This window comes from Dama dama, chromosome 22 (assembly GCF_033118175.1).
Source record: "Dama dama isolate Ldn47 chromosome 22, ASM3311817v1, whole genome shotgun sequence".
Lineage (NCBI taxonomy): Eukaryota > Metazoa > Chordata > Mammalia > Artiodactyla > Cervidae > Dama > Dama dama.
This window is the reverse complement of record NC_083702.1, coordinates 22,553,983-22,578,336: the sequence shown is the minus strand read 5'-3', so window position 1 is coordinate 22,578,336 and position 24,354 is coordinate 22,553,983. Positions and strand designations below refer to the sequence as shown.

At 41.4% G+C, this 24,354-nt stretch overlaps 2 protein-coding genes across 3 annotated transcripts in view; both read right to left on the bottom strand.

Moving 5' to 3' along the window:
* The window catches only part of BORCS5 (BLOC-1 related complex subunit 5), a 96,469-nt gene extending 79,502 nt beyond the window's left edge, over nt 1–16,967 (bottom strand). The window contains exons 1-2 of one of the 2 annotated variants that reach the window (XM_061125034.1): nt 16,894–16,967; nt 13,906–14,049 (exon numbers count right to left, since the gene is read on the bottom strand). In XM_061125034.1, the coding sequence (XP_060981017.1) occupies nt 13,906–14,049; nt 16,894 (145 nt within the window). In that variant the 5' untranslated portion in view covers nt 16,895–16,967. Of the gene's footprint in view, nt 1–13,905; nt 14,050–16,515 lie in introns of both variants that reach the window. The other variant, XM_061125033.1, reaches the window with a different exon arrangement.
* Nucleotides 16,968–21,999: 5,032 nt separating this feature from the next.
* LOC133043405 (translation machinery-associated protein 7-like) lies at nt 22,000–22,194 on the bottom strand. Its single transcript, XM_061124196.1, has one exon. It carries the CDS (start codon nt 22,192–22,194, stop codon nt 22,000–22,002), a length of 195 nt encoding a protein of 64 aa, XP_060980179.1.
* Between the last annotated feature and the right edge of the window lie 2,160 nt (nt 22,195–24,354).

The following is a 24,354-nucleotide window of genomic DNA, read 5'->3' as shown; positions in this document are numbered from 1 at the left end:
AGGGAAGCCATCTTATGAAAACAAGTGGCAAAATATGAGAAAGAACTATGATATTTACCAGCATTAAAAAATGTTTTAATGTCTCTTATGCCTATTTAATTACTAACCCCTTTCATTGGAATTTATAATTCCTTCCTTCTCTTGGAAGTTATGCGGGGGTGCTCAGTCACTTGGTTGGACCTCATGGACTGCAGCTCGCCGGGCTCCTCTGTCCATGGATTTTTCCAGGTAAGAAAACTAGATAGGGTGGGTTACCATTCCTCCTGCAGGGGATCTTCCTGACCCAAGGATCAAGCCCATGTCTCCTGCGTCTCCTGCACTGCAGGCAGATTCTGTATCACCGAGCCATCTGGAAAGCCCATTCTTGTAGCTGCTTAAATATTAATTTTGATAAAAAATTTACTGAAATAAATGATACTAATATTTTAATTATAAGTTAGAGAAAAGCCCTCAATTTAAAAGACTGAATGAAGGACAAAGAAATCCCCAATGGTTTTATGTCTATTCCAAAAATCTGGAAAATCAAAACTGCATTTTTATTTCTACACATTTGTCTATTGACAATTTCATATGTAAGTAAACATGTTTAGAAACTTTTGTTATTGATTTTCATCTGCCTATATAAGGCAAATAATTATCCAAACTCATTTTTTAAAATATTACTTTGCATTTCATTGAATTTCTATGAAACTGAATTTTGGTGGAATAAAAACACTTAAACATTATCAAAAATCTGTGACTTTTAACAGATTCCTCTACAAACAATAAATTACCAATGAATTTAAAATTTAATGCACAAGTATTAAATGTGAATCAGTTTTAATAACTGAATTCATCAAAAAATAGTAAAAAACCTAGTAACATTTTCCAAAATATCTTTTTGATAACCACATCTCTTAAAAAAAAAAAAAAAAAAGATGATGTCTAAATCATTTAGTTGAATGATCTATTAGTTTTTGTGATTTCAAGTAGGACTCAAGGTCATAAACTTTGGCTCCTTAACTATAAGCAAGGTGAAAAGACAGCCCTCAGATTGGGAGAAAATAATAGCAAACGAAGCAACAGACAAAGGATTAATCTCAAAAATATACAAGCAACTCCTGCAGCTCAATTCCAGAAAAATAAATGACCCAATCAAAAAATGGGCCAAAGAACTAAACAGACATTTCTCCAAAGAAGACATACAGATGGCTAACAAACACATGAAAAGATGCTCAACATCACTCATTATCAGAGAAATGCAAATCAGAACCTCAATGAGGTACCATTACACGCCAGTCAGAATGGCTGCTATCCAAAAGTCTACAAGCAATAAATGCTGGAGAGGGTGTGGAGAAAAGGGAACCCTCTTACACTGTTGGTGGGAATGCAAACTAGTCCAGCCGCTATGGAGAACAGTGTGGAGACTTCTTAAAAAACTGGAAATAGAACTGCCATATGACCCAGCAATCCCACTGCTGGGCATACACATTGAGGAAACCAGATCTGAAAGAGACACGTGCACCCCAATGTTCATCGCAGCACTGTTTACAATAGCCAGGACATGGAAGCAACCTAGATGCCCATCAGCAGACGAATGGATAAGGAAGCTGTGGTACATATATACACCATGGAATATTACTCAGCCATTAAAAAGAATTCATTTGAATCAGTTCTAATGAGATGGATGAAACTGGAGCCCATTATACAGAGTGAAGTAAGACAGAAAGATAAAGACCAATACGGTATACTGATGCATATATATGGAATTTAAAAAGATGGTAATGATAACCCTATATGCAAAACAGAAAAAGACACAGATGTACAGAACAGACTTTTGGACTCTGTGGGAGAAGGCAAGGGTGGGATGTTTTCAGAGAACAGCATTGAAACATGTATATTATCAAGGGTGAAACAGATCACCAGCCCAGCTTGGATGCATGAGATAAGTGCTCAGGGCTGGTGCACTGGGAAGACCCAGAGGGATGGGGTGGAGAGGGAGGTAGGAGGGGGGATCGGGATGGGGAATACATGTAAATCCATGGCTGATTCATGTCAATGTATGGCAAAAACCACTACAATATTGTAAAGTAATTAGCCTTCAACTAATAAAAATAAATGGGAAAAAAAAAACAACAAACTTTGGTTCCTTGTTTTCCAAAGTGGTGTTTATGAACCCATTTCAGAATCCCTAGCTAAACACACAGATGGTTGTCTTACATCTGAACCTCTTGAGTTTGGGGGCCCTACAATCAGCAATTTTTAAAAAGTTTCTCCAGGTGGTTTTATTATGCATAATAAAGTTTTGGAAATCATTACTATCAAGACCACAAATATAAATTCTTCTAAGTTGCTCTGATTCTAGTCAACCTTTCCTGCCTCTTTCGGACACAGTAAGTTGTTCCATCCTTAGGTTCTCTGATGGTTCCACCCTTTAGGTTCACTTTATTTACACCACTTACCATGTGGGTCACAATTTGTCTGTTAACAATATATTGAGTTGATCCAAAAGTGCGTTCATGATTTTCTGTAAGATGTAATGGCCCCAGCGAACTTTTTTGACCAATCCAATAGTTTCCCTCTATTGGGACTGATATATATACACTATTGATAATATGTATAAAATAGATAACTCATGGGAACCTACTGTATATCACAGGGAACTCTCCTCAGTGCTCCCTGGTGACCTAAGTGGGAAGGAAATCCAAAAAAGTGAGGATATATGTATATGTATAGCTGATTCACTTTGCTGTGCAGTAGAAACAACATTGAAAAGCAACTATACTACAATAAAGTATTTTTTAAAAGAACAATATATACATGTATCTTTAAAAAACTATAAATATATGTAAATATATATTTCCCTCATTAAACCTGTGAGCTCTTCATGGGAAGGAGTTATGTTTTTTGTTTTTGTGTCTCTAGCCCAACAATATCGGATGAACAGCACGAGCTTAATGAATTTGGTTAAATGACTAGGCAAACATATGAAGTATCACAGGTCTGAAAAAAAAGCATGTGGCTTCCACTTGTGCTCAGAGTGAGGAACCTTATGGTGTACCAATTCCAAATATGATTAAATTAACATCAAAGTAATATCTAATAATCAGTTAAAATTTGGGGGCTGGGAGAAATTGAATTTTTTCAAAATTCTGCCAATACCTTTTAAACTTTTACTTGCCTGAAAAACCATTTCAGTCTTAAATGCTGGAGTGTTTTAAAATAGAAGAATTTTTATACGTGATTTTTGGAAAAAATTGAAAATGACTAACTAAATTTTATACTATTCATACTTAGACTTTTTCTAGGCTGTCACTACTGACAAAACTAGAACCTTAAAAGGAAATATATACTGTACACCCATCTTCCAGGGGTAAAGGCTGACTCAGGCAGGAACAGTTATTGCTTAGAAAGATACATCCTTCGTTGTTGTTCAGTCGCTAAGTCGTGTCCGACTCTTTGTGCCCCTATGGACTGCAGCCTGCCAGGCCTCCCTGTCCTTCATCATCTCCCAAAGCCAAAGGATATATCCTTGGGTTCTAGCTAAAGTAAAATAAACCATGTATATTTTGCTTCAAATCATAATATAACACAAATTAAAAGCTTAAAGAAACAGAACCGAATGAATAGTCAGTACATAAACTATCTAATAATTACTCCAGCAAATTAATTTACTTAAAATTAAAAATCAGAATTTAACCTGCATACATTTGGGTAACCTGCATACGTTGGCTAAGAACAGAAAATTCAAGCAGTATGTTTGTTTTTTTTTTTCAAGCAGTATGTTTGAGATGTAATTTTAGTCAAGAACTCTTTAGGCATCTTTTACTTCTCTTTAGTAAGTTAGCCAAAAAAGTTCACTCGGGAAAAATCTGCGTGAACCTTTTGGTCAACCAATATTTACTTGAAAGATTTTAAATCCCCTTGTTGACCCTGTCTTCTCAAGGTGGCTACCTTCCATTCATTTCTGGAAGCCCAGCTAAAGTGTTACTTCCTCTGTGAAGCCTGCCCTAAATTCCCAGGTCAAATTAATGAGTCTCTCCTCCATGCCTGCTTAGTCTGTTGGTTCCTGGCCAGTATTACACATACTATAACACTAAGAGTTATTCACCTGTCGAAATAACTAACCAAACGACATGCTCTCAGAGGGCAGCAGCTGTGTCTTACACTCTTGGTACCTCCGCTTTCTGGAGGACTACCAGAACCTGGACAGGAGTTTACCAGGATTTTCCAGAAATGAAGGCCCAGTGTAGTCATCAAAAGCTGTGGGCAAGAGGGGCTTAAGTAAACTGAAGAAGTGGCAACTGACAGAAAAACACAGATTAAAAAGCATCTTTGGGGGGGATTTCTGCTTCTGCCCATAAAGGATTACCTGCTATTATGCCTTCCATAGACAGCTAGAAAACCAGAGAAAATACGCAAAACACTCTTTGCAGATATTGTGTAACAGGCAGTGCACTACTGTGAGCCCTGCGAGAAGGGAGACAAGGGAGCTCTATCACTTCCCCAGCTTCCTGATGAAAGGCAGCTCCCAGGATGCAAACCAGGGAGGAAGAGCAGCCACAGTGAGTTGAAGAAGAACAGAGCTTGCCAGGACGAAGGTGTCTAGCATTTACACGACAGAAGATGGGAGGGGAGGGCATTCCATAAGCACACTCTGGAAGAGTGCACAGTGCACCCCAAACACTTGGCACTAACCTATGAATTTACGGGCTGAAATTTCACAAGGCTGGAGGAAGGCCCAGGACAGCAGTAAGCCAAACAATTTCTGAAACTCACATAGGGCTCAGGGTAGTTCATGTTCCCAGCAGCCAGAGTGGAAAGACGCCATAATACACGGGGCAGTGGGCAGCATGATCAGAAGGGTACTGCCATAGGAGGGAGGCTCAATAAACCAGGCTAGGCTGCTCTAGATGAGCCTTCAGTTCAGTTCAGTTCAGTCGCTTAGTCGTGTCCAACTCTTTGCGACCCCATGAATTGCAGCATGCCAGGCCTCCCTGTCCATCACCAACTCCCAGAGTTTACTCAAACTCATGTCCATCGAGTCAGTGATGCCATCCAGCCATCTCAGCCTCTGTCGTCCCCTTTTCCTCCTGCCCCCAATCCCTCCCAGCATCAGGGTCTTTTCCAATGAGCTGAGCCTTAACCAAACTCAAAAGCAAGCCTAGAAAGAACCAAACTGATGACAACTTATGCCAGAACCAAGTCCAACAACCTTTAAAGGAATCAAACAAAATCCAGCACCTAAAAACAAGATTTATAATGTTTGGCATACAGTAAAAAATTTCCAGTCATGAAAAAAGTAGGAAAATGGGAAAATGTGACATGGAAAAGCTCATTCGTTTAGGAAAAAAGAAAGATCCAGAACTGATAGACTGACAAGAGTTAATTAAGAGGTAATATAAAAATATCTGATATGTTCAAAAAAGAGACAAATGAACATAAGCACGATAAAGAAATGGAAGACTTTTTTTTATAGGGGGAAGTAACATCGAAAGCTGAAAAACACAATTATCTGAAATCAAAAATACATTTCCCCTCATAGCTCAGTCGGTAAAGAATCTGCCTGCAATAATGCATGCGACCCAGGTTCGATTCCTGGGTTAGGAATATCCCCTGGAGAAGGAAACGGCAACCCACTCCAGCATTCTTGCCTGGAGAATCCCCTGGGCAGAGGACCCTGGCGGGCTACAGTCTATGGGGTCGCAACAGTCAGACATAACTTAGCGACTACACCACCACCACCACAAAAAAGACATTGGATGCAATTAAGGGCAGCATAGACACAACAGGAAAAAATAGACCACTGAACCTGGAAACATAGCAATAAAAACTATCCAAAGCAGGACAGAAAGAAAAACAACTAAAAAACAAAAGAGGTGCATCAGTGACCTGTGAGAAAACACCAAAACTAGTCAAACACAGAAACTGGGAGAGGCAAGAGCAGGAAAAATATTGAAGAAATAATGGCCAAAGTATTTGCTAAAAAGCTATAAACCTACAGAGACCATGTGGAGCCCATAAGTATGAACTCATCCTTTTCGATAAATATCAGCTCAGTTCAGTCATTCAGTCGTGTCTGACTCTGTGACCCCATGGACTGCAGCACACCAGGCTTCCCTGTCCATCACCAACTCCTGGAGCTTGCTCAAACTCATGTCCATTGAGTTGGTGATGTCATCCAAACATCTCATCCTCTGACGCCCCCTTCTCCTCCTGACTTCAATCTTCCCCAGCATCAGGGTCTTTTCATACGAGTCAACTCTTCACATGAGGTGGCCAAAGTATTGGGAGTTTCAGCTTCAACATTAGTCCTTCCAATGAACACCCAGGACTGATCTCCTTTAGGATGGACTGGTTGGATCTCCTTGTAGTCCAAGGGACTCTCAAGAGTCTTCTCCAACACCACAGTTCAAAAGCATCAATTCTTCGGCACTCAGCTTTCTCTATAGTCCAACTCTCACATCCATACATGACTACTAGAAAAACCATAGCTTTGACTAGACAGACCTTTGTTGGCAAAGTAATGTCTCTGCTTTTTAAAATGCTGTCTAGGTTGGTCATAGCTTTTCTTCCGAGGAGCAAGTGTCTTTTAATTTCATGGCTGCAGTCACCATCTGCAGTGATTTTGGAGCCCAAGAAAATACAGTCTGTCACTGTTTCCATTGTTTCCCCATTTATTTGCCATGAAGTGATGGGACCAGATGCCCTGATCTTAATTTTTTGAATGTTGAGTTTTAAGCCAACTTTTTCATTCTCCTCTTTCAATATATATAAGTAAATATAAAAAGAAATACTTATGTTAATGTGTGAGTTTGTATATATACACATGTGTATATTTCCTTAACACTGAGAGGGTATGGAAGTGGTTTCTAAACCCCCCTTTCCACTGAAAGAACAGCACTCCTAAAGAAACACTCAATTCTAGTGCTGGGGTCAGGGAAGAACAAAGTAACTCTGGAACATTATATTGTGCCAGAAATTAAAAATATGCTCAAAGAATAATGAGAGCACACGAAAGGGACACAGGAAGCTAAACTGACAGTATTTCAACTGGCCAAATTTGGAGCATTTTGAGATTGAAAATAAATAGTCATCCCTTGGTGTCCATGGAGGCACTGATTTCAGGACTCCCACAGTTACCAAGTCCCTGGATGCTCAAGTCGTTCATATAAAATGGTGTAATATTTGTACATAACCTACGCAACGCTCCTATATACTTTAAAACATCTCTAGATTACTTACAGTATCTAATACAATGTAAATACTATGGAAATTGATGCAAATGCTATGTAAGTAGTCGCTGGTGCTCAGCAAGATTCAAGTTTTGTTTTTTGGACCTTTCTGGAATTTTTTTCCTGAGTATTTTCAATCTGCCCTTGGGTGAATCTGTGGGTGCAGAACCCACAGATATGGAAGGCTGAATGTAATGACTTTAACAGATCATAACCCACTGAATATAATAGGAATTCGTTGTTCCACACTGACTTAAATAAATGAATAAATACTGGGGAGAAGAGAAGGGTCTTCCTTACAGTAAAATGCAAACCAATAAATGTAGAAGGCATGATTAAGTCATAAAACCACTATTTGGAAACCATCACTGTATAATTAATTCAAGCAAGAAATATCAATGAAAAAAAAAAGAAATATCAATGGATATTATAACTGGTGAAAGAAATGGTCTTGAAAAACAAGATTACACAGTCTCACAATATCTCCTCAAAAACGTAGTCATCATTAAAAAAAAAAAAGGAAAAACCTTATAACAATAATGGGCAAAACTGACATTCTTATATAAATAAAAACAGAAAGAATTTGCTTCCAGCTGACCTGCACTGTAATAAATGCTACAAGAAGTTCTTCAAACTAAGAACAAATTTCATCAATGGAAGCTTCAATCTATAGGAAGGGATTAAGAATTCCTAAAATGATAAGCACACAAGTAAATATTCTATATAGAGATTTTCTTCTCTTAATTTCTTTAAAAGATATTATTTAAGGGTCTTTAATAAAAGGCACAGACACACCTTCTTAGAGACTTCATGGAAAGAAACAAGAACGCATACAGGCACAGAGATTTACTGGAGTGAGGAAAAAGGGAGGTTGCTCTCACAGATCTTCTCCATGGTTTAGAGTGACCATTCTCCTGGCATGTCCCACTCTTCTGAGTAAGGCTCACACTTTGCTGGTTAACGGCCACGTTTAAAAGGTTAACTGAAGCACTACATACAATGTAACAGGTAATAAAGGAATGAATTATCAACATTTCAAAGATAGTACCTGTGGGGGGAACTATCCTCTTAGGATCAACCATGGGTCTGGAGGTCACCGTTAAGCCATACAGAGAAGACTGTGGCTCTGAGTAAGACTCATCCCTGGTTCCCCCCTTTGTCACTCCACTTTCCAAAGTGGAGGTAAGGCCTGGCAGGTGGCAGAGACACGCCTCTGATGAATGCCAGGACCAACTTCCTTTATTATTTTATTCGTCTGGCTAATAGGTGGGTGAGTGAGAAACACATGAATAAACTGGTCATTTGAAATCCAGCTCCCTCGTGTTCTTCACATCAACCTTTTCCATCGATTCATGTTTCTCCCACCCACCGTCCTCCACTTAAACTTCAAGCACTCTCTCTCAACATTACACATGATTTCAGAACCTTCACTGCTGTTTTGCGAGATTTTGCTCCACCAAGGAAAGCCTCAGGCTCTTTTTAATTGTCAAAACCTCCTTCGTGTATATCATCTTCTTAACAACCAAGCACGAACTCCCAACAGATCTGCTTAGTACCACTGAAGCTTTTACACTATATATGTTGGTAATAAGACAGTCCCCTTCCTAGGCAACAAGACAATATTGTGTTTGTATCCAAGGTCAGTTGTAAACAACATCATATGTGTACACACCACTATGTCCTCACTCCCATGTGCATTTATTTATCACCAGGAGTGAATAGTCTTATAACTGTGATACAGAAAACATCAATACTGCATTTCTCTTGTATTTCATTTCTGTAGAATGACATAAAAAACAGTGAGGTTCATTAAAAAATATAAGTGGTTGAATTTTAAGTAAGAAATCCTCTGGGAATCTAATTTGCATCAAATCTACATTTTGCTTTTGTGCTGCCACAGTCATTTGTCACTACTTTCTAATTTTTTAATTTCTCCTTTTCTCTTACGTGTGTTACATTTCAAAATAATTGCTACTTCAGAGACTTCTAGGAAAGAAAGGAAATTCTTTTAGGCTTAAAAGAGGAACCTTGCTAATGTAATGCTACTTGGCGTTTATGTGGAACATAAATTATACCCTGCAATGTTTACCCAAAAGGGTTAAGACCAAAGAAAGAATCTGCTTGCTTATAAGAAAAAAAAACAACAAGAAAAAAACGCACACATTACCTCAGTCAAAGAATCGCCCCAAACTCGCCCAGGCACAGCCTCCGCAGATCCCCCACCAGCATTAGCAGTGTATCAGATGACATTACGGAACAATAGTGGACTCTGTGCAGGGCTTGAATATATTGTTTTGAAAGAATACACTGTCATTAACTTGAATAAAGCTTTCTGAAATCAAACCTGTGGGTACAGCCCTCACTGTGTGGCCCTTTTACTACTTTGAGAAACAGCCTCATCCCAAAAGCAGCAGAGGAGGAAAAAAAGAGATTAGGAATAAAGGTAACAGTGATGAGTCACCCCTGCCCAGTCCTGCAGGCAGATGCAGGGCTTTATACCAGGCGGAACATCAAAGCAGAAGGCTCAGGACTTCCCTCCTGGTGGTCCAGTGTTTAAGAAACCACCTCCCAATGCACGAGGCGTGGGTTCCATCCCTGGTCGGGGGAACTAAGATCCCACATGCCATGGGCCAACCAAGCCTGCACACCGCAACCAAGACTCGACACAGCCAGAAATAATAAGTAAATAATTAAAACAAAAAAAAAGGCAGGAGGCTCTGTAAGGAACAAGGCACCTGAAAATCCAAACCAGCTGACGGCCATCACCCTATTTCCCTTTATAGCCTCGTGATTTTTACCATGGGTTTCCCTAGAGTTGGAAACTGAGTTTTGTATTTTTTTTTTTTTTAAGAAGTATAACTAACTTCCAATACTGTATTTGTTTCAGGTGTACAACAATGACTTGATATTTTTATACCTTACAAAAAGATGACCATGATAAATCTAGGTACCATCTATCAACAGAGAATTATTACAGTATTACCAATTATATTCCTGATGCTGTACTTTACACCCTGGGACTTGTCTATTTTATAACTGCAAGTCTGTACCTCTCAACCTCCCCCACAACTCCCCTCCCCTCTGGCAACCACCAATGCATTCTCTGCATCTCTGAGTCTGAAACTGAGTCTTATTCCATGCACATAATAGTTAAAACTCGATATCCAGATGCCAACTGGAGATGGCAGTTCTCCAGGCCGTGAACTGAAGCTCTCTAAATGCCAATGCTTAATCTAGAATGTGGAGAGAACAAAGGACATCCCTGGTGGTTAGGATGCTGCACCCCCAATGCAGGGGGCCCAGGGTTCAGTTTCCGGTCAGGGAACTAGATCCCACATATCGCCGAGGAAAATTCTGGATGCTGCAACTAAGACCCATTGCAGCAAAAGAAAGGAAGGAAGGAAAGATAGAAAAGAAGGGGAGAAGGGGAAGGGGGAAAGGTGGAAGTGAGGAAAGAAAGAAGGGAGGAAGTGGGGAAAGAAAAACAGGTCACACATAGTATGGGAGGTAAGGATTAGCTACAATTATTGTTAATACCATGACTGGACTTACTATTTCCACCCAACTGTCCCCCTGGCCTACCTTTTCTAATCACTGTCCGAGATGTTTCTTCTTCACGAGTGAAGCGCGAGCGGTAACGTAAATGTTCACTGGCTTTTTTCGTTTCCCTGCAGCCTGGCCACTGCCTCTTGTTGCCGTTGCGGTTTTCACATCACTCTCAGCACTCTCATAAACTGATTTTTCCACCTTCAGTAGCCAAATCCCAAGATACCTCTTAACTACAAGCTACTTATCTCGAGCTTTCCTCTCTCCAGCACCTGTTCTCAATGATCTCAACAACCACGGTTCAAAGAGGTGAAAAACAAAGCCAGGGCAACACAGCCAGTTGGTAGCCAAGTCCCGATTAAAATCCAGGTTATGGAAGCCTTGTAAACTGTTGGTGAGAATATAATTTGGTGCAGCCACTATGGGAAAACAGTATGGAGGTTCCTTAAAGAACTAAAAATAGTACTACCATACGATCCAGCAATCCCACTCCTGCACATATATTCAGAAAAAACAAGAACAGTAAGTTGAAAACATACATGCACCCGATGTTCACAGCAGCATGATTTACAAGTAACAAGACATGGAAACAACCAAGTGCTCATCAACAGATTACTGGATTAAGATGTGGTTATGTATCTACAGTGGAATATTAGCCTTAGAAAAGAATGAAATGCTGCCATTTGCAGCAACGTGGATGGACCTGGAGAATATTATGCTTCATGACAGAAGTCAGACAGAGAAAAGACAAATGCTATACGATATTACGTATATGCAGAATCTAAAAAAGAATAAAAATGAATGTCTATGCAAAACACAAGCAGACTTACAGACGTAGAAAAAAAACAACTTGTAGTTACTAAAGAGGAGACGAAGGGGGGAGGGACAAATTAGAGGTATGAAATTAACACATGCAAACTATTATACATAAAATAGATAAGCCATATGGATACAATGTATAGCACAGAAAATTATGCCCATTATATTGAAATAACCTATAATGGAACATAATCTACAAAATAGTGAATCATTATGCCGTACACCTGAAACTAACAGACTACTGCAAATCAAACACACTTGGATAAAAAATAATAAAATCCAGGGCGTAATGCAACCACGTCCAGCGGTGTTGCATTAACTGCAGTGCACCAACTATTCACTCCCAGGGTTCCCAGAGACGATTTTAAATCTGAGGTTAACTTGCCTTGACACCAAACCTTCTTGTAGATGCTTCCCCTACTGGTCAACTTATTATAAAATATGAGTTAGTTCAAATGCTCAAAGAAGAAACAGTAATTCCAGAAAAATATTAAATATATCTCAAAGTTTGGGGGGGGGATGGTGAAGTTTTTTGTTTGCTTTCAGAATTTCCCTAAAGTGGGACAGGGGCTTCCCTGGTGGCTCAGACATTAAAAGAATCTGCCTGCAATGCAGGAGACCCAGGTTCAATCCCTGGGTTTGGAAGATCCCCCTGGAGAAGGGAATGGCTCCCCACTTCAGTATTCCTGCCTGGAGAATCCCATGGACAGAGGAGCCTGGTGGGCTACAGTGCAACGAGTCACAGAGAATCAGACGCAACTGCATGACGAACACTTTCACTTCTTAAAGTGGGGACAAAAATAGATCACACCAGCCTCAACCAGTTCTATAAACATAAGATGTTTTCTATATTATACTACACCAGGTTAAGTAAACCAGGGTAGGTCAACTAAATCATTTATAGTTCCTCATTTTTTGTGAGGAGAGGAAGACAGAAAGACTTTGGGAGGAGAGACGGCATAGTTAACAGGAAGAAGAGGCATGATCAGGTTGACTGTGAGCAGCACTACTTGCAACTCCAGAAGCGATCAAGGACAGAACACAAGTGTCCACCTCTAAGTTTCTAAAGATAAAGGTGTATCTTTTAAATCTGATTGCACAAGGATATATGAAGATGGAAAATTCATTAATGCTGGCTTCTTTGGAGAATCACATACTCCTTAAAACAACAGAAACTAATGAGAAGATGGGTAACAGGATACAACGTGCTGTTTTGTGTAAGAACCAGACGAGTTTACTGAAGTCTAACAATGAGGCCTGTGGGGAAAGACTGAAAGCTTGTATTTCCTCATCTGTAAAGCAGATGAAGCACTGGGAAGAATGAGATGGTATATGGATCATTTATAAAGCACCATTTGGGTTTATTTTTGTTTTTTAAGAATAGCGTGAAATAGTGTAACTAGTAGATTTGACATCAGTGATACAGGTTGAAGTTGAACCTCTATCTGCTAGTTGTCTTATCAGGCACAAATCATTCAAACATATGTAATGATGTAAGAACTAAATGTATTAACTAAAGAGTATTAACTATGTATTAACTAAAGATGTATTAACTAAAGAGTTAATATATATGTTGTGTAGGGGAAGGAAGCTTTTAATATAAATAGTTCTATAAATGTAAGATGTTTTCTATTATACTGGACCAGGTTAAGTAAACCAGGGAAGGTCGACTGAATCATTTATAGTTCCTCATTTTTTGTGTGGAGAGGAAGATAGAAAGAGTGATTCTTACAGCAAAAACCCCATTCAGTTAAGAGAAAATCACTGGTCTTTGGGACACCCACATATACTTTGTAAGTGTGCTAGTTGCTCAGTTGTATCTGACTCTTTGTGACCCATGGACTCTAGTCAACCAGGCTCCTCTGTCCGTGGAATTCTCCAGGCAAGAATTCTGGAGTGGGTTGCCATGCCCTTCTCCAAGGGGTCTTCCCAGTCCGGGGACTGAACCCAAGTCTCCCACACTGCAGGCAGATTCTTTACCATCTGAGCCACCAGGGAAGCCCAGAGTGACCTACAGATATCAATGAAGTATAATTGTTCTATTGTGTCAGTTAGGATCTCTGTTACCTTACTGACTTTCTGTCTGGAAGGTCTGTCCCCTGATGTCAGTGGGGGACTTACTATATTCAATATCCTGTAATAACCTATAATGGAAAAGAATCTGAAAAAGAATATACTCACACACAAACACAACTGGATCACTTTGCAGTATACCTGAAATCTTATAAATCAACTATATCAAACACAATCAAACAAATCAATCAATCAAACACAATCTTGTAAATCAACTATACGTCAATAAATTTTCTTTAATGCAAACCCTTACCTTTCAAGAGTGGCTGGAAGGTTGGAATCTCTTGCAACTTGATGACATCAGGATCGTTGCTGACGTTCCTTGAGGCCTGGGAGCCTTGAGCTACAACCACAATATCGTCCATCTTGGCTCTATGCTTAGCTGGAGAAGGGGTCACTGAAAATAAAGTTACATCACTCAGGAGTTGCATGTTATTTAGCCACCTCTATCTCAACAAGGCTGTTTTCACTGTAGTCATTAAAAAGGACATTCTTACACACAAAAAAATGCTAACCGTACTTACCCTGTGGTGGGGGCTGGGGTAGCGGAGATGAATTACAGAGGACCTCTGTTTTCTATGGTATTAAAAAATCCTCAAACTTTACAGGGACATATGCCATCTATTGGAGAAGGAAATGGCAACCCACTCCAGTATTCTTGCCTGGAGAATTCCATGGACCAAAGAGCCTAGTGGGCTACCGTCCATGGGGTCACAAAGAGTCGGACACGAGTAAGCAACTAACACACACGTGCCAACTATAAAAGTGCTTTTGTAACTAAAAGTTTATTCAACACACAAAATAAGCAGATTGTTTTTAATTTTTGTTTCTTTGATCCTCCTTATGTTTGTCCCTATTTCCCAATGAGAAAATAAGGGTACAAGATTTAGCTGTGACTTACTCAAGATCAACAGTGCTAGAGACAGAGTTAAGAAGGGAATGGGAGGTAAATGGATTGTTAGTATACATAGCCCATCCCTGCCATGCTGGGGTTGCAAAGCTGTAGCCACCCTACCACAGTAAGCCTGGTATGTTGAATAGATCCTAGTTACAGCAAAAAAAAACAAACCCTGATTCTCAACCCTAGACAACCACACCAGCCCCCTCGCCCCTTAAAGTCACAGGGCAGAAAGAACCAGGGGGACAACGGTAGGCTGAACCAAAATTAAGAAATTTGAAGGATTGCTAAAGAGGCAGATCAATTTCAGGTTCCTAGGCAAATGTAATCCATTTAGAAGGAAGTGATTTAAGGACACCTTAGACCAAGACATCCTAGGTTCCCAAACATCTTCTGGTTGGGGCAAAAATGAATCTTTATTGTTTTACACTCTAGAAAGTAGTAGAAAGCAGGCTTACCATAATCATGACTCAAAGGTTGATCCAAACATGCCATAGAACCATCCTGCCTCCTGCAGGATAAAGTCTCTGGAGGCTTGGCCTTCACTCTTAGAATCTCAGCTGCTTTCACTGCTCTTCAAGAAATCTCTCTTAGCCTCTTTTGGTAATTTACCTAATGTTTTTACAAACCTCAAGTCAGAAATCTTTCCTGGGACAAAGTGATTCCTCCATACCCAGACTCCAGAGGAAAACAGACTTCACTCGATTCTAGGTAGCCTCTACAACTTGTCTGTAAAATGGGGCTACTGAGAGGATTAAACATTAACACATGTGATGCACTTAGCCTATACTATTCGGCAATATTAGTTAGTATACGCTGGTACTGGTCAGAGCCCATGCTGCTGGTTAGAAGGCGAACAAGCCTATTAAAAAGATGACACACTTCTTGCAAAATATGATTCTGGCCTGACACAGAGGCAAGAAAGTAAAGGGTAACAATTATTACCGTATTTCTTATAAGACACTGCATTCTGGATCTTCCAAAAAAGTAAAAATGTAGCCCTAGATACTGCTCACAGTTAAAAGCTATCTCAATCTAGCCCCCAGAATGGTCTGAACTAGCCTTGAAGGTCACATTTCAGTGTGGAATACCTCTAGTTCTGTTAATTTATACATTTCTTAATTACACGTCCTACCAAGGTCAGAGCAGGCCCCAGATCTAAGCCAGTTTCAATTAACCACTCCAGAGCTTATTATCCAGGGCAGCCCCAGTGGTCCTAGGGTTTGGTGTGTAACAAAAAATAAAGGTGAAAACGATCCTCAATTAAGCATCAGCTGTTTTTATTAATTGAGCGCTCACTACATTACAGGAACAAAATTCCTCCCATTTCTACACTAAACTCGAAGAGAAATCTAAAAAAATATGGACGGGGAAAGAGTAGGGCAAAACATCAGAACTTGCCTTCATGACCAACTTCTATATGAGAAAGGGAGCCGAGACACCATTCGATGGGAAGATGCAGTTTCTGCACATGTTCGCACGCAAGGGTTCTAAGCGACAGTACACCTGTCACACGCCCCTTCTGAAAAGGAATTTCTAGGACCCACTTTTAAGGAGGAATCTGTTCTTCGAGATTCTATGACCTATACACTCTACGACCGCAATCTCACCTCGACAGTCATGAATACTAAAGCCAAATATTAATTAGATCGTCTTTCAAGGAGTAAGCTGCAGCTGAGACAAATAGCTGTTTTGAAAATCAAAAATGGGCTTGGGCGCCCACGCTGGCTTAGCTTGCAATCACAGCACTGGGTTCCATCAGGGAAATTAAGGCTAGGACAGATAATGGCTTTTTTTTTTCTTTTCTTTTTTTTTTTTTTTTGCTTTTTTAAGAAAAAAAGTACCGCGAGAGCTTTCTGTGCGTTCCCGTCCGCCGGTCCCGGTCCCCAGCACGCTGGGAAGGCAGCCCGCCCGGCAAGCAGGCAGGGCTGGCTGGAGGAGGGTGGAAGTAGTTAGGACACCGACCTGAGGAGTTCAGATCGTTGGGTCGGCTCTCGGCCTCGGAGCTCTGCTCACTGCCCATGGTGCCGGCAGCGGTGGCAGCGGAGGAACGACGGAACGGGCGGCGACCGCTCAGGCGGAGGGGCGACAGAGCAGGGACTGGGAGACCAAGATGCGGAGGCTACACCGGCTGCGATGTGGGGATAGCGCGCCCAGTCCACGCGTGGGCGCGGACGGTGGGGACGGAGAGGCCCTATTTGGGGAAAGGCTTGCAGGGAGGCGCCGCGGGGCTGCACGCCGCTCGCCCGCCCGCCTTCTTTGGGGAAACCAAAGGCAAGGAGGCGGGTGAACGCCGGGAACCAGCCACGCCTGCGACCGGCGGGCGGCGCCGCAATCACTCACTCGCTCCAGGGGCCGCAGGTTCGTTCCTTCCGCGACGCGGATTGGCAGCGACGGCTGCGATCGGCGGTCAGTTCCGGGTTAGAGTGCCCCGCCCCCTGCCCGAGGGAGGGCGGGGAGACTCACGCTACCCAGGACAGCGGGCGCAGCCTTAAAGGGCCAGATCTCCTCAAACGCAGAGCCGCTCCTAAGATTGAGGCGGTTCCTATGGTAGTGATGCGATTCACCTTTAAGCATCATCTACACGCTAGGCACGTTACCTCTATAGTTAGAAATTTACTAATAGGTTTTTGAGGGGTTTGTTTTTGCCTGTGTTTGGGTTTGCTTTTTTTTTTTTTTTAATGTATTCTCTTTCTCATTTTTAAAAATGACATTTGTTTATGTTTATTTTTGGTTGTTGTGCTGGGTCTTCCTTGCTGCGGGAGGGCTTTCTCCAGTTGCGTGGTACAGCGGCTACTCTCTACTAAGGTGCCTGAGCTTCTCATTGCGATGGCTTCTCTTGTTGTACAGCTTGGGCTCTAGATCACTGATTCAGTAGTTGTGGTGCATGGGCTTAGTTGTCCTACAACATGTAGGATCTTCCCAGACCAGGGATTGAACCCCTGTCCCCTTGCATTGGCTGGCAGATTCTTTACCACTAAGCCACTGTGCTATGCTTAGTCACTCCGTCCTGATCGACTCTTTGCGATGCCATGGACTGTAACACACCAGGCTCCTCTGTCCATGGGGAATCTCCAAGCAAGAACACTGGAATGGGTTGCCATGCCCTCTTCCAGAGGATCTTCCCAACCCATTGATTCAGGTTTCCTGCATTGCAGGCGAATTCTTTACCATCGGAGCCACTAGGAAAGCCCTTTTGATATTTTTAAAAATTGAGATGTAATTGACATATAACATTATATTAGTTTCAGATATACAACATTTGACTCGATATTTGCATATGTATACTGCAAAATTTTAAATCCTCTTTTACAGATGGAAAAAGAGAGGTGCTGGATAGACTTAGGTTTGGAATCCACAACATCAAAACACAAAGTTCCTATTGTAGTTCCAAAAGCTGGGAGTTTGGCTAGTGGCAACCATACAAAAAACCATACTAGATGGTGTAGGAAGGAGCTGGAAATTAGAGAAGAATGAATAGAAAATGCTGATTCTTGTGTTAGGGTGTTTGTGCATCTTCAAAAGAAAGTGGATGCCCCAAGTCTACTTTCTGGGAACCGTGACAGTTACCCACAGGCATTCTGAAAGTAGAAAAGGCAAGAAGGAAGTAGAGATAATGTGTAACAGAGACTGTCAACATTGACAGGTCAAGGATGTCAAGGTATTAATGCTTTCCCATTCAGGAGTTGGGTGGCTATGGCATTTTCAGAACTTTAGAGCTCATGTTGTTTGTTTCACGAAATTTTCAGCTAATGCCCTGAGTTTTCAAATAAACTATGATTTCATTATATATATATATATATTTATTATATATATATATTTACAAATTGAGTCAAAATGTTATTTTTTTTAATTTTTTAAAAAGTTTTAATTTTATATTGGTGTATAAGCCAATTGGGCTTCCCAGGTGGTGCAAGTGGTAAAGAACCTGCCTGCCAATGCAGAAGACATAAAAGCTGCGGGTTTGATCCCTGGGTTGGGAAGATCCCCTGAAGGAGGGGCATGGCAACCCACTCCAGTATTCTTGCCTGGAGAATCCCATGGACAGAGATGCCTGGTGGGCCATAGTTCGTAGGGTTGCCAAGACTCGGACACAAGTGAAATGACTTAGCATTCATAAGCTGATTAACAATGTTTGTAATAGTTTCAGATGGGGAAAAGGGGAAGGCATGAATAGGCTAAACACAGGATTTGGGGGGCAGTGAAAATACTCTGTATGAAAACTGTAATGGTGGATATATATCATTATGTATTTGTCCAAGCCTACAGAATGTACAACACTAGGAATGAACCTAGGTCAACTAGAGACTTGGAAGGATTTTGGTGGGTGAGTATAGGTTCATTGTATGCACACATGTGTGAGCTCCATTGCATGGTTGTATCTGACTCTTTGCAGCCCCATGGACCATAGTTCGCAAGGCTCCTCTGTCTATGGGATTTTTCAGGCAAGAATATTGGAGTGGGTTACCATTTCCTACTCCAGGGGATCTTCTCAACCCAGGGATCGAACCTGTGTCTCTTGCATCTCCTGCATTGGCAAGTGGATTCTTTACAGAGCCACCCGGGAAACCTGTGTAACAAATATACCTCTCTTCTGCAGGATGTTGGTAATAGAGCCGGCTATGCACAGATGGGGGCGGGGCCCGTGGGAAATCTCTATACCTTCTTCTCAATTTTGCTGTGAACCTGAAGGTGCTCTCTTCATACTGTTCACAGGGTTCTTATTTTTCTGGGCTCCAAAATCACTGCAGATGGTGACTGCAGCCATGAAATTAAAAGATGCTTGCTGCTTGTAAGAAAAGCTATGACAAACCTCTACAGCATATTAAAAAGCAGAGACATTACTTTGCCGACAAATGTCCATAAAGTCAAAGCTATGGTTTTCCAGTAGTCACATATGGATATGAGAGTTGGAACATAAAGAAGGCTGAGCACTGAAGAACTGATTCTTTTGAACTGTGGTGTTGGAGAAGACTCTTTGAGAGTCCCCTGGACTGCAAGGAGATCAAACCAGTCAATCCTAAAGGAAATCAATCCTGAATATTCATTGGAAGGACTGATGCTGAAGCTGAAGCTCCAATACTTTGGCCACCTGATGCGGAGAGCCAACTCATTGGAATAGACTCTGATGCTGGAAAAGGTTGAGGGCAGAAAGAGAAGAGAGTGACAGAGATGGTTGGATGGCATCACTGACTCAATGGACATGAGTTTGAGCAAGCTCCGGGAGATGGTGAAGGACAGGGAAGCCTGGCATGCTTCAGTCCATGGGGTCACAAAGAGTCCAACATGACTGAGCAACCAAACAACAAAGGTACTCTTAAAAAACGAAGTCAACAATTTTTGAACTTATGCACCTCCTCCCAGAAATCCAGATTAGACGTCCCCTCGTGAGCTTCCTTAGCTAGCTTTTTCTAATATAACATGTAGTCTTTACACAATCATTAATTTACCTGTGTTTCTCCCCACCGAACTATAACTGAAATATAAGGATGTGTTTCTCCCCACTAAACTATGACTGAACTACAAGGATCTTGAAGGTAGGTATGTAGCCGAGCAGGACCCTCTGGGGCCTTCCCAGGACAGGCCCCTCCTTGACATCCTCTGTGATAGTTCAGGCATATTTCATGAGGTTTTCAGATGCTAAAAACCATGACCAATTTCTTCCAAATGGAAGAAATTAACTACTTGATGATAGTAAGCAAATAGCTCTTAATCCTTTTGGCACCTAAGGATTGATAATGTTACCTCACCATCAACCAATCAGAGAAATATGCCCAAATGATCACACACCCTGGGACCCTCCGTCACCTGGCCTTTAAAAATGCTTTGCTGAAATCCTTTGGGGAATTAGGGAATTTTGGGTGGGGGCACAAGCCACCTGTTTTCCTAGCATGGCCCTGCCATACACCTTTCTCTGCTCCACACTCCAAACTCTGACATTTTGTTTTGTTTGATCTCACTGTGCGTCGGGCACATGAACTTGTGTTTGTTAACAGTGCCTTATTGGTCTTTAATTTCCCAGTGCAGGTACTTAATGTATATTTTCTGACTAAAACACCTTAAAAAAATCTACCTATACGTAAATGGAGAGGTACTGTATTGGCAGAAGAGGATTAAGACTCTCTTCATATACAGTGGAATATTGTATATGTGCGTCAGTCGCTCAGTCGTGTCTGGCTCTTTGTGACCCCATGGAGTCTCGCCAGGCTTCTCTGTTGATGGAATTCTCCAGACCAGAATACTGGAGAGGGTTGCCATTCTCTTCTCCAGGGGATCTTCCCAATCCAGGGATCGAACCTGGGTCTCCTGCATTGCAAGCAGATTCTTTACCATATGAGCCATCAGGAAGCCATTACTCAGCCATAAAAAGGAACAAAACTGTTCCTTGTAGAGACCTAGATGGACCTAGAGACTGTCATACAGAGTGAAGTAAGTCAGAAAGAGAAAAACATCATATGTTATTGCATATATATGAAATCTAGAAAAATAGTATGGTGGTGGTTTAGTTGCTAAGTTGTGTCCAACCCTTGTGAAGCCATGGACTGTAGCCCGTCAGGCTTCTCTGTCCATGGGATTCTCCAGGCAAAAATACTGGAGTGGCCATTTCCTTCTCCGGGGGCTTCCTGACCCGGGAATCGAACTCAGGTCTCCTGATCTCATTTACAGGGCAGGAATAGACACAGACATGGAGAACAAATGTATGGACACCAAGGGTGGAGGAAGGGGTGGGATAAACTGGAAGATGGGGGTTGACACATTAACACTATTGTGTGTGTGTCTGTTGCTCAGTCACGTCTGACTCTTTGTGACCCCATGGACTGTAGCTCTCCAGGCTCCTCTGTCCATGGATTTCTCTAGGCAAGAATTCTGGAGTGGGTTGCCATTCCCTTGTCCACACTATTGATGCTATGTATTAAATAGATAACTAACGAGAACCTACTGTATAGCTCAGGGAACGCTACTCATGCTCTGTGATGAGCGAATGGGAAGGAAATCCAAATCCGAGTGGATATATGTGTACACATAACGAACTCACTTTGCTATGCAGCAGAAACTAACACAGCATTGTAAATCAACCATATTCTAATAAAAATTATTTTCAAAACAAGAATCTTTTCAGCAATGAGGTGGCATTTCTAATTTTAAACTCCTGGTCTGTATCAATAGAAAATTTGTCTTTAATCATTATTTTCATCAATGTCTTCTGTTCACTGTCATAACTGAAAAAGCACTTAACAATAACCATTCATTGTATCCAAGCCTTGAATCTGAAGTTTCTTTCTTTCTTTCTTTCTTTTTTAACAAAATTTTACTCTTAAATGTACAATAGGTTCCAAGGCAACACGTCATTCTAGCTATAGGTGGCAACAGATTATTATGGCAGGGGATCCAGGTGATTAAACAGGAATGGAACTAAAGGTCATCATTGCCTCGGGCATAAGGAACAGCTTACTTTTTGCCAGATTTCTTAATTCCACTGGTGGTCAGGGGGCCTTTCCCCTTGGCCTTTGCTTTTAGCTCCTTTAGTTTCTTCTGCACCTCCTTCTGCTTCTGCTTGAATGCCTTATCTTCCTCATCCATCTCCTTGGTTTGCTTCTTGGGCTGCTTCAGGGGCTTCTTCTTGCCACCTTCATGGCCCAACATGGCGCCTGCCGCCCCTTCCCCCGGATCTGAAGTTTCTAAGTGGGGAAAGATCTACTTAGCTCCTAGAGTGAAAGGAAAGTCCAAGAGTGTGGCCTCGCTATGTACTGGACCCACATGTATATCATCTATGGAGATAAAACTTACTAAGCGCATCAGTCACTGATTGCAATAGGAAAATTGCTCCAATGGTAATTCACTCTGGAGTTTCCTTTGGTAACCTTTCAAAACAAATATTTGCAATGTTATTGAAATTCAAGAGCAGGTCATCCTTTGGATACAACTAGTTGAGTTAGTTTCACACAATGGACCATTGTTCACAGGCATCTCTAGCACCACATGCCTCCAGTAGCTATTGGTTAAAACTAGAGCTGTGGTTCTTAGGCCTAGAATAACAATCTACAGCTGCATGGTGCCTTAGGCTTGAAAGCTCTTTCATATTGACCAAAGTAGAGATACTGTGAAAGGTTAGAACCTCAGCAAGTTAAGTGTCAAAGGTTTAGTAACTTTGCACTTGTTCTCCTGTATATGGGGGTGGGTGGAGCAAGCATTGATTTATAAACACACTTATAAAACCTATAACCTAGTCTTTCTTTTCCACTCATGCAATCAACAAATATATTTTCATTAAGTATTTACTATTATGTGTATGTGCAGGCTCAGTCATTCAGTCATGTTTGGCTCTTTGCAAAACCCATGGACTATAGCCCTGTAGCCAGGCTTCTCTGTCCATGGGATTCTCCAGGCAAGAATACTGGAGTGGGTTGCCATTTCCTTCTCCAGAGGATCTTTCCCACCAAGGGATCGAACCAGAGTCTCTTGTGCCTCCTGCATTGGCAGGCAGATTGTTTACCACTGTACCACCGGGGAAGCCCTCATTATGTACCAGGTACTATGCTAAATATTAGGGGTGACATTTTAATAATAGACACCATTGTTTTCAATAATAGATACTGTGTGGATCACAACTAACTGGAAAACTCTTAAACAGATGGGAATACCAGACCACCTTACCTATCTCCTGAGAAACCTGAATGCGGGTCAAGCAGCAATAGTTAGACCCTTAGAAGGAACAACTGACTGGTTCAAAACTGGGAAAGGAGTATGACAAGGCTGTATATTGCCACTCTGTTTATTTAACTTATATGTAGAGTACATCATGCAAAATGTGGATGAATCAAACTGGAATCAAGATTGCTGTGAGAAATATCAACAGCCTCAGATATGCAGATGATACCACTCTAATGGCAAAAAGTGAGGAAGAACTAAAAAACCTCTTGATGAGGGTGAAAGAGAAGAGTGAAAAGCTGGCAAAAACTAAGATCTTGGCATCTGGTCCTATCACTTCATGGCAAATAAAAGGAGAAAATGTAGAAGTAATGACAGATTTTGTTTTCTAGGGCTGCAAAATCACTGTAGATGGTGACTGTAGCCATGAAATTAAAAGACACTTGCTCCTTTGAAGGAAAGCTATGACAAACTTAGACAGCATATTAAAAAGCAAAGACATCACTTTGCCAACAAAGGTCCGTATAGTCAAAGCATTGGTTTTTTCAGTAGTCATGAGTTGGAGTATAAGAAAGGCTGAGCACTGAAGAATTGATGCTTTCAAATTGTGGTGCTGGAGAAGATTCTTGAGAGTCCCTTGGACTGCAAGGATATCAAACAGGTCAATCCTACAGGAAATCAGTCCTGAAGATTCATTGGAAGGACTGATGCTGAAGCTGAAGCTCCAATGCTTTGGCCACCTGATTCGAAGAGCTGACTCGTTGGGATGGAACCTGATGCTGGGAAAGATTGAAGGCAGGAGGAGAAGAGGGCGGGTGACAGAGGACTAGATGGTTGGATGACATCACTGACTCAATGGACGTGAGTTTGAGCAAACTTGGGGAGATAGTGAAGGACAATAAACCCTGGTGTGCTGCAGTTCATGGGGTCACAAAGAGTCAGACACGACTTAGCGAGTGAAAAACAACCATTGTTTTCATCATTATTATTCATACCTATAAACAATAAATCCTGCCGAATCCCAAAGCCTTCCTGGAGTCTTGATTTGCACATTAGCTCAAGTGCAAATGAAGAACTCTAAATGAAGAACTCCAACCTAATGAAGAACTCTCCACACTTTGAACAATTGAATAGGATTCTCTTAACTATGCCTCA

What these genes read in the sequence shown, in the direction of transcription:
- LOC133043405 (XM_061124196.1), bottom strand. Translation starts at nt 22,194, where the DNA reads ATGTTGGGCCATGAAGGTGGCAAGAAGAAGCCCCTGAAGCAGCCCAAG.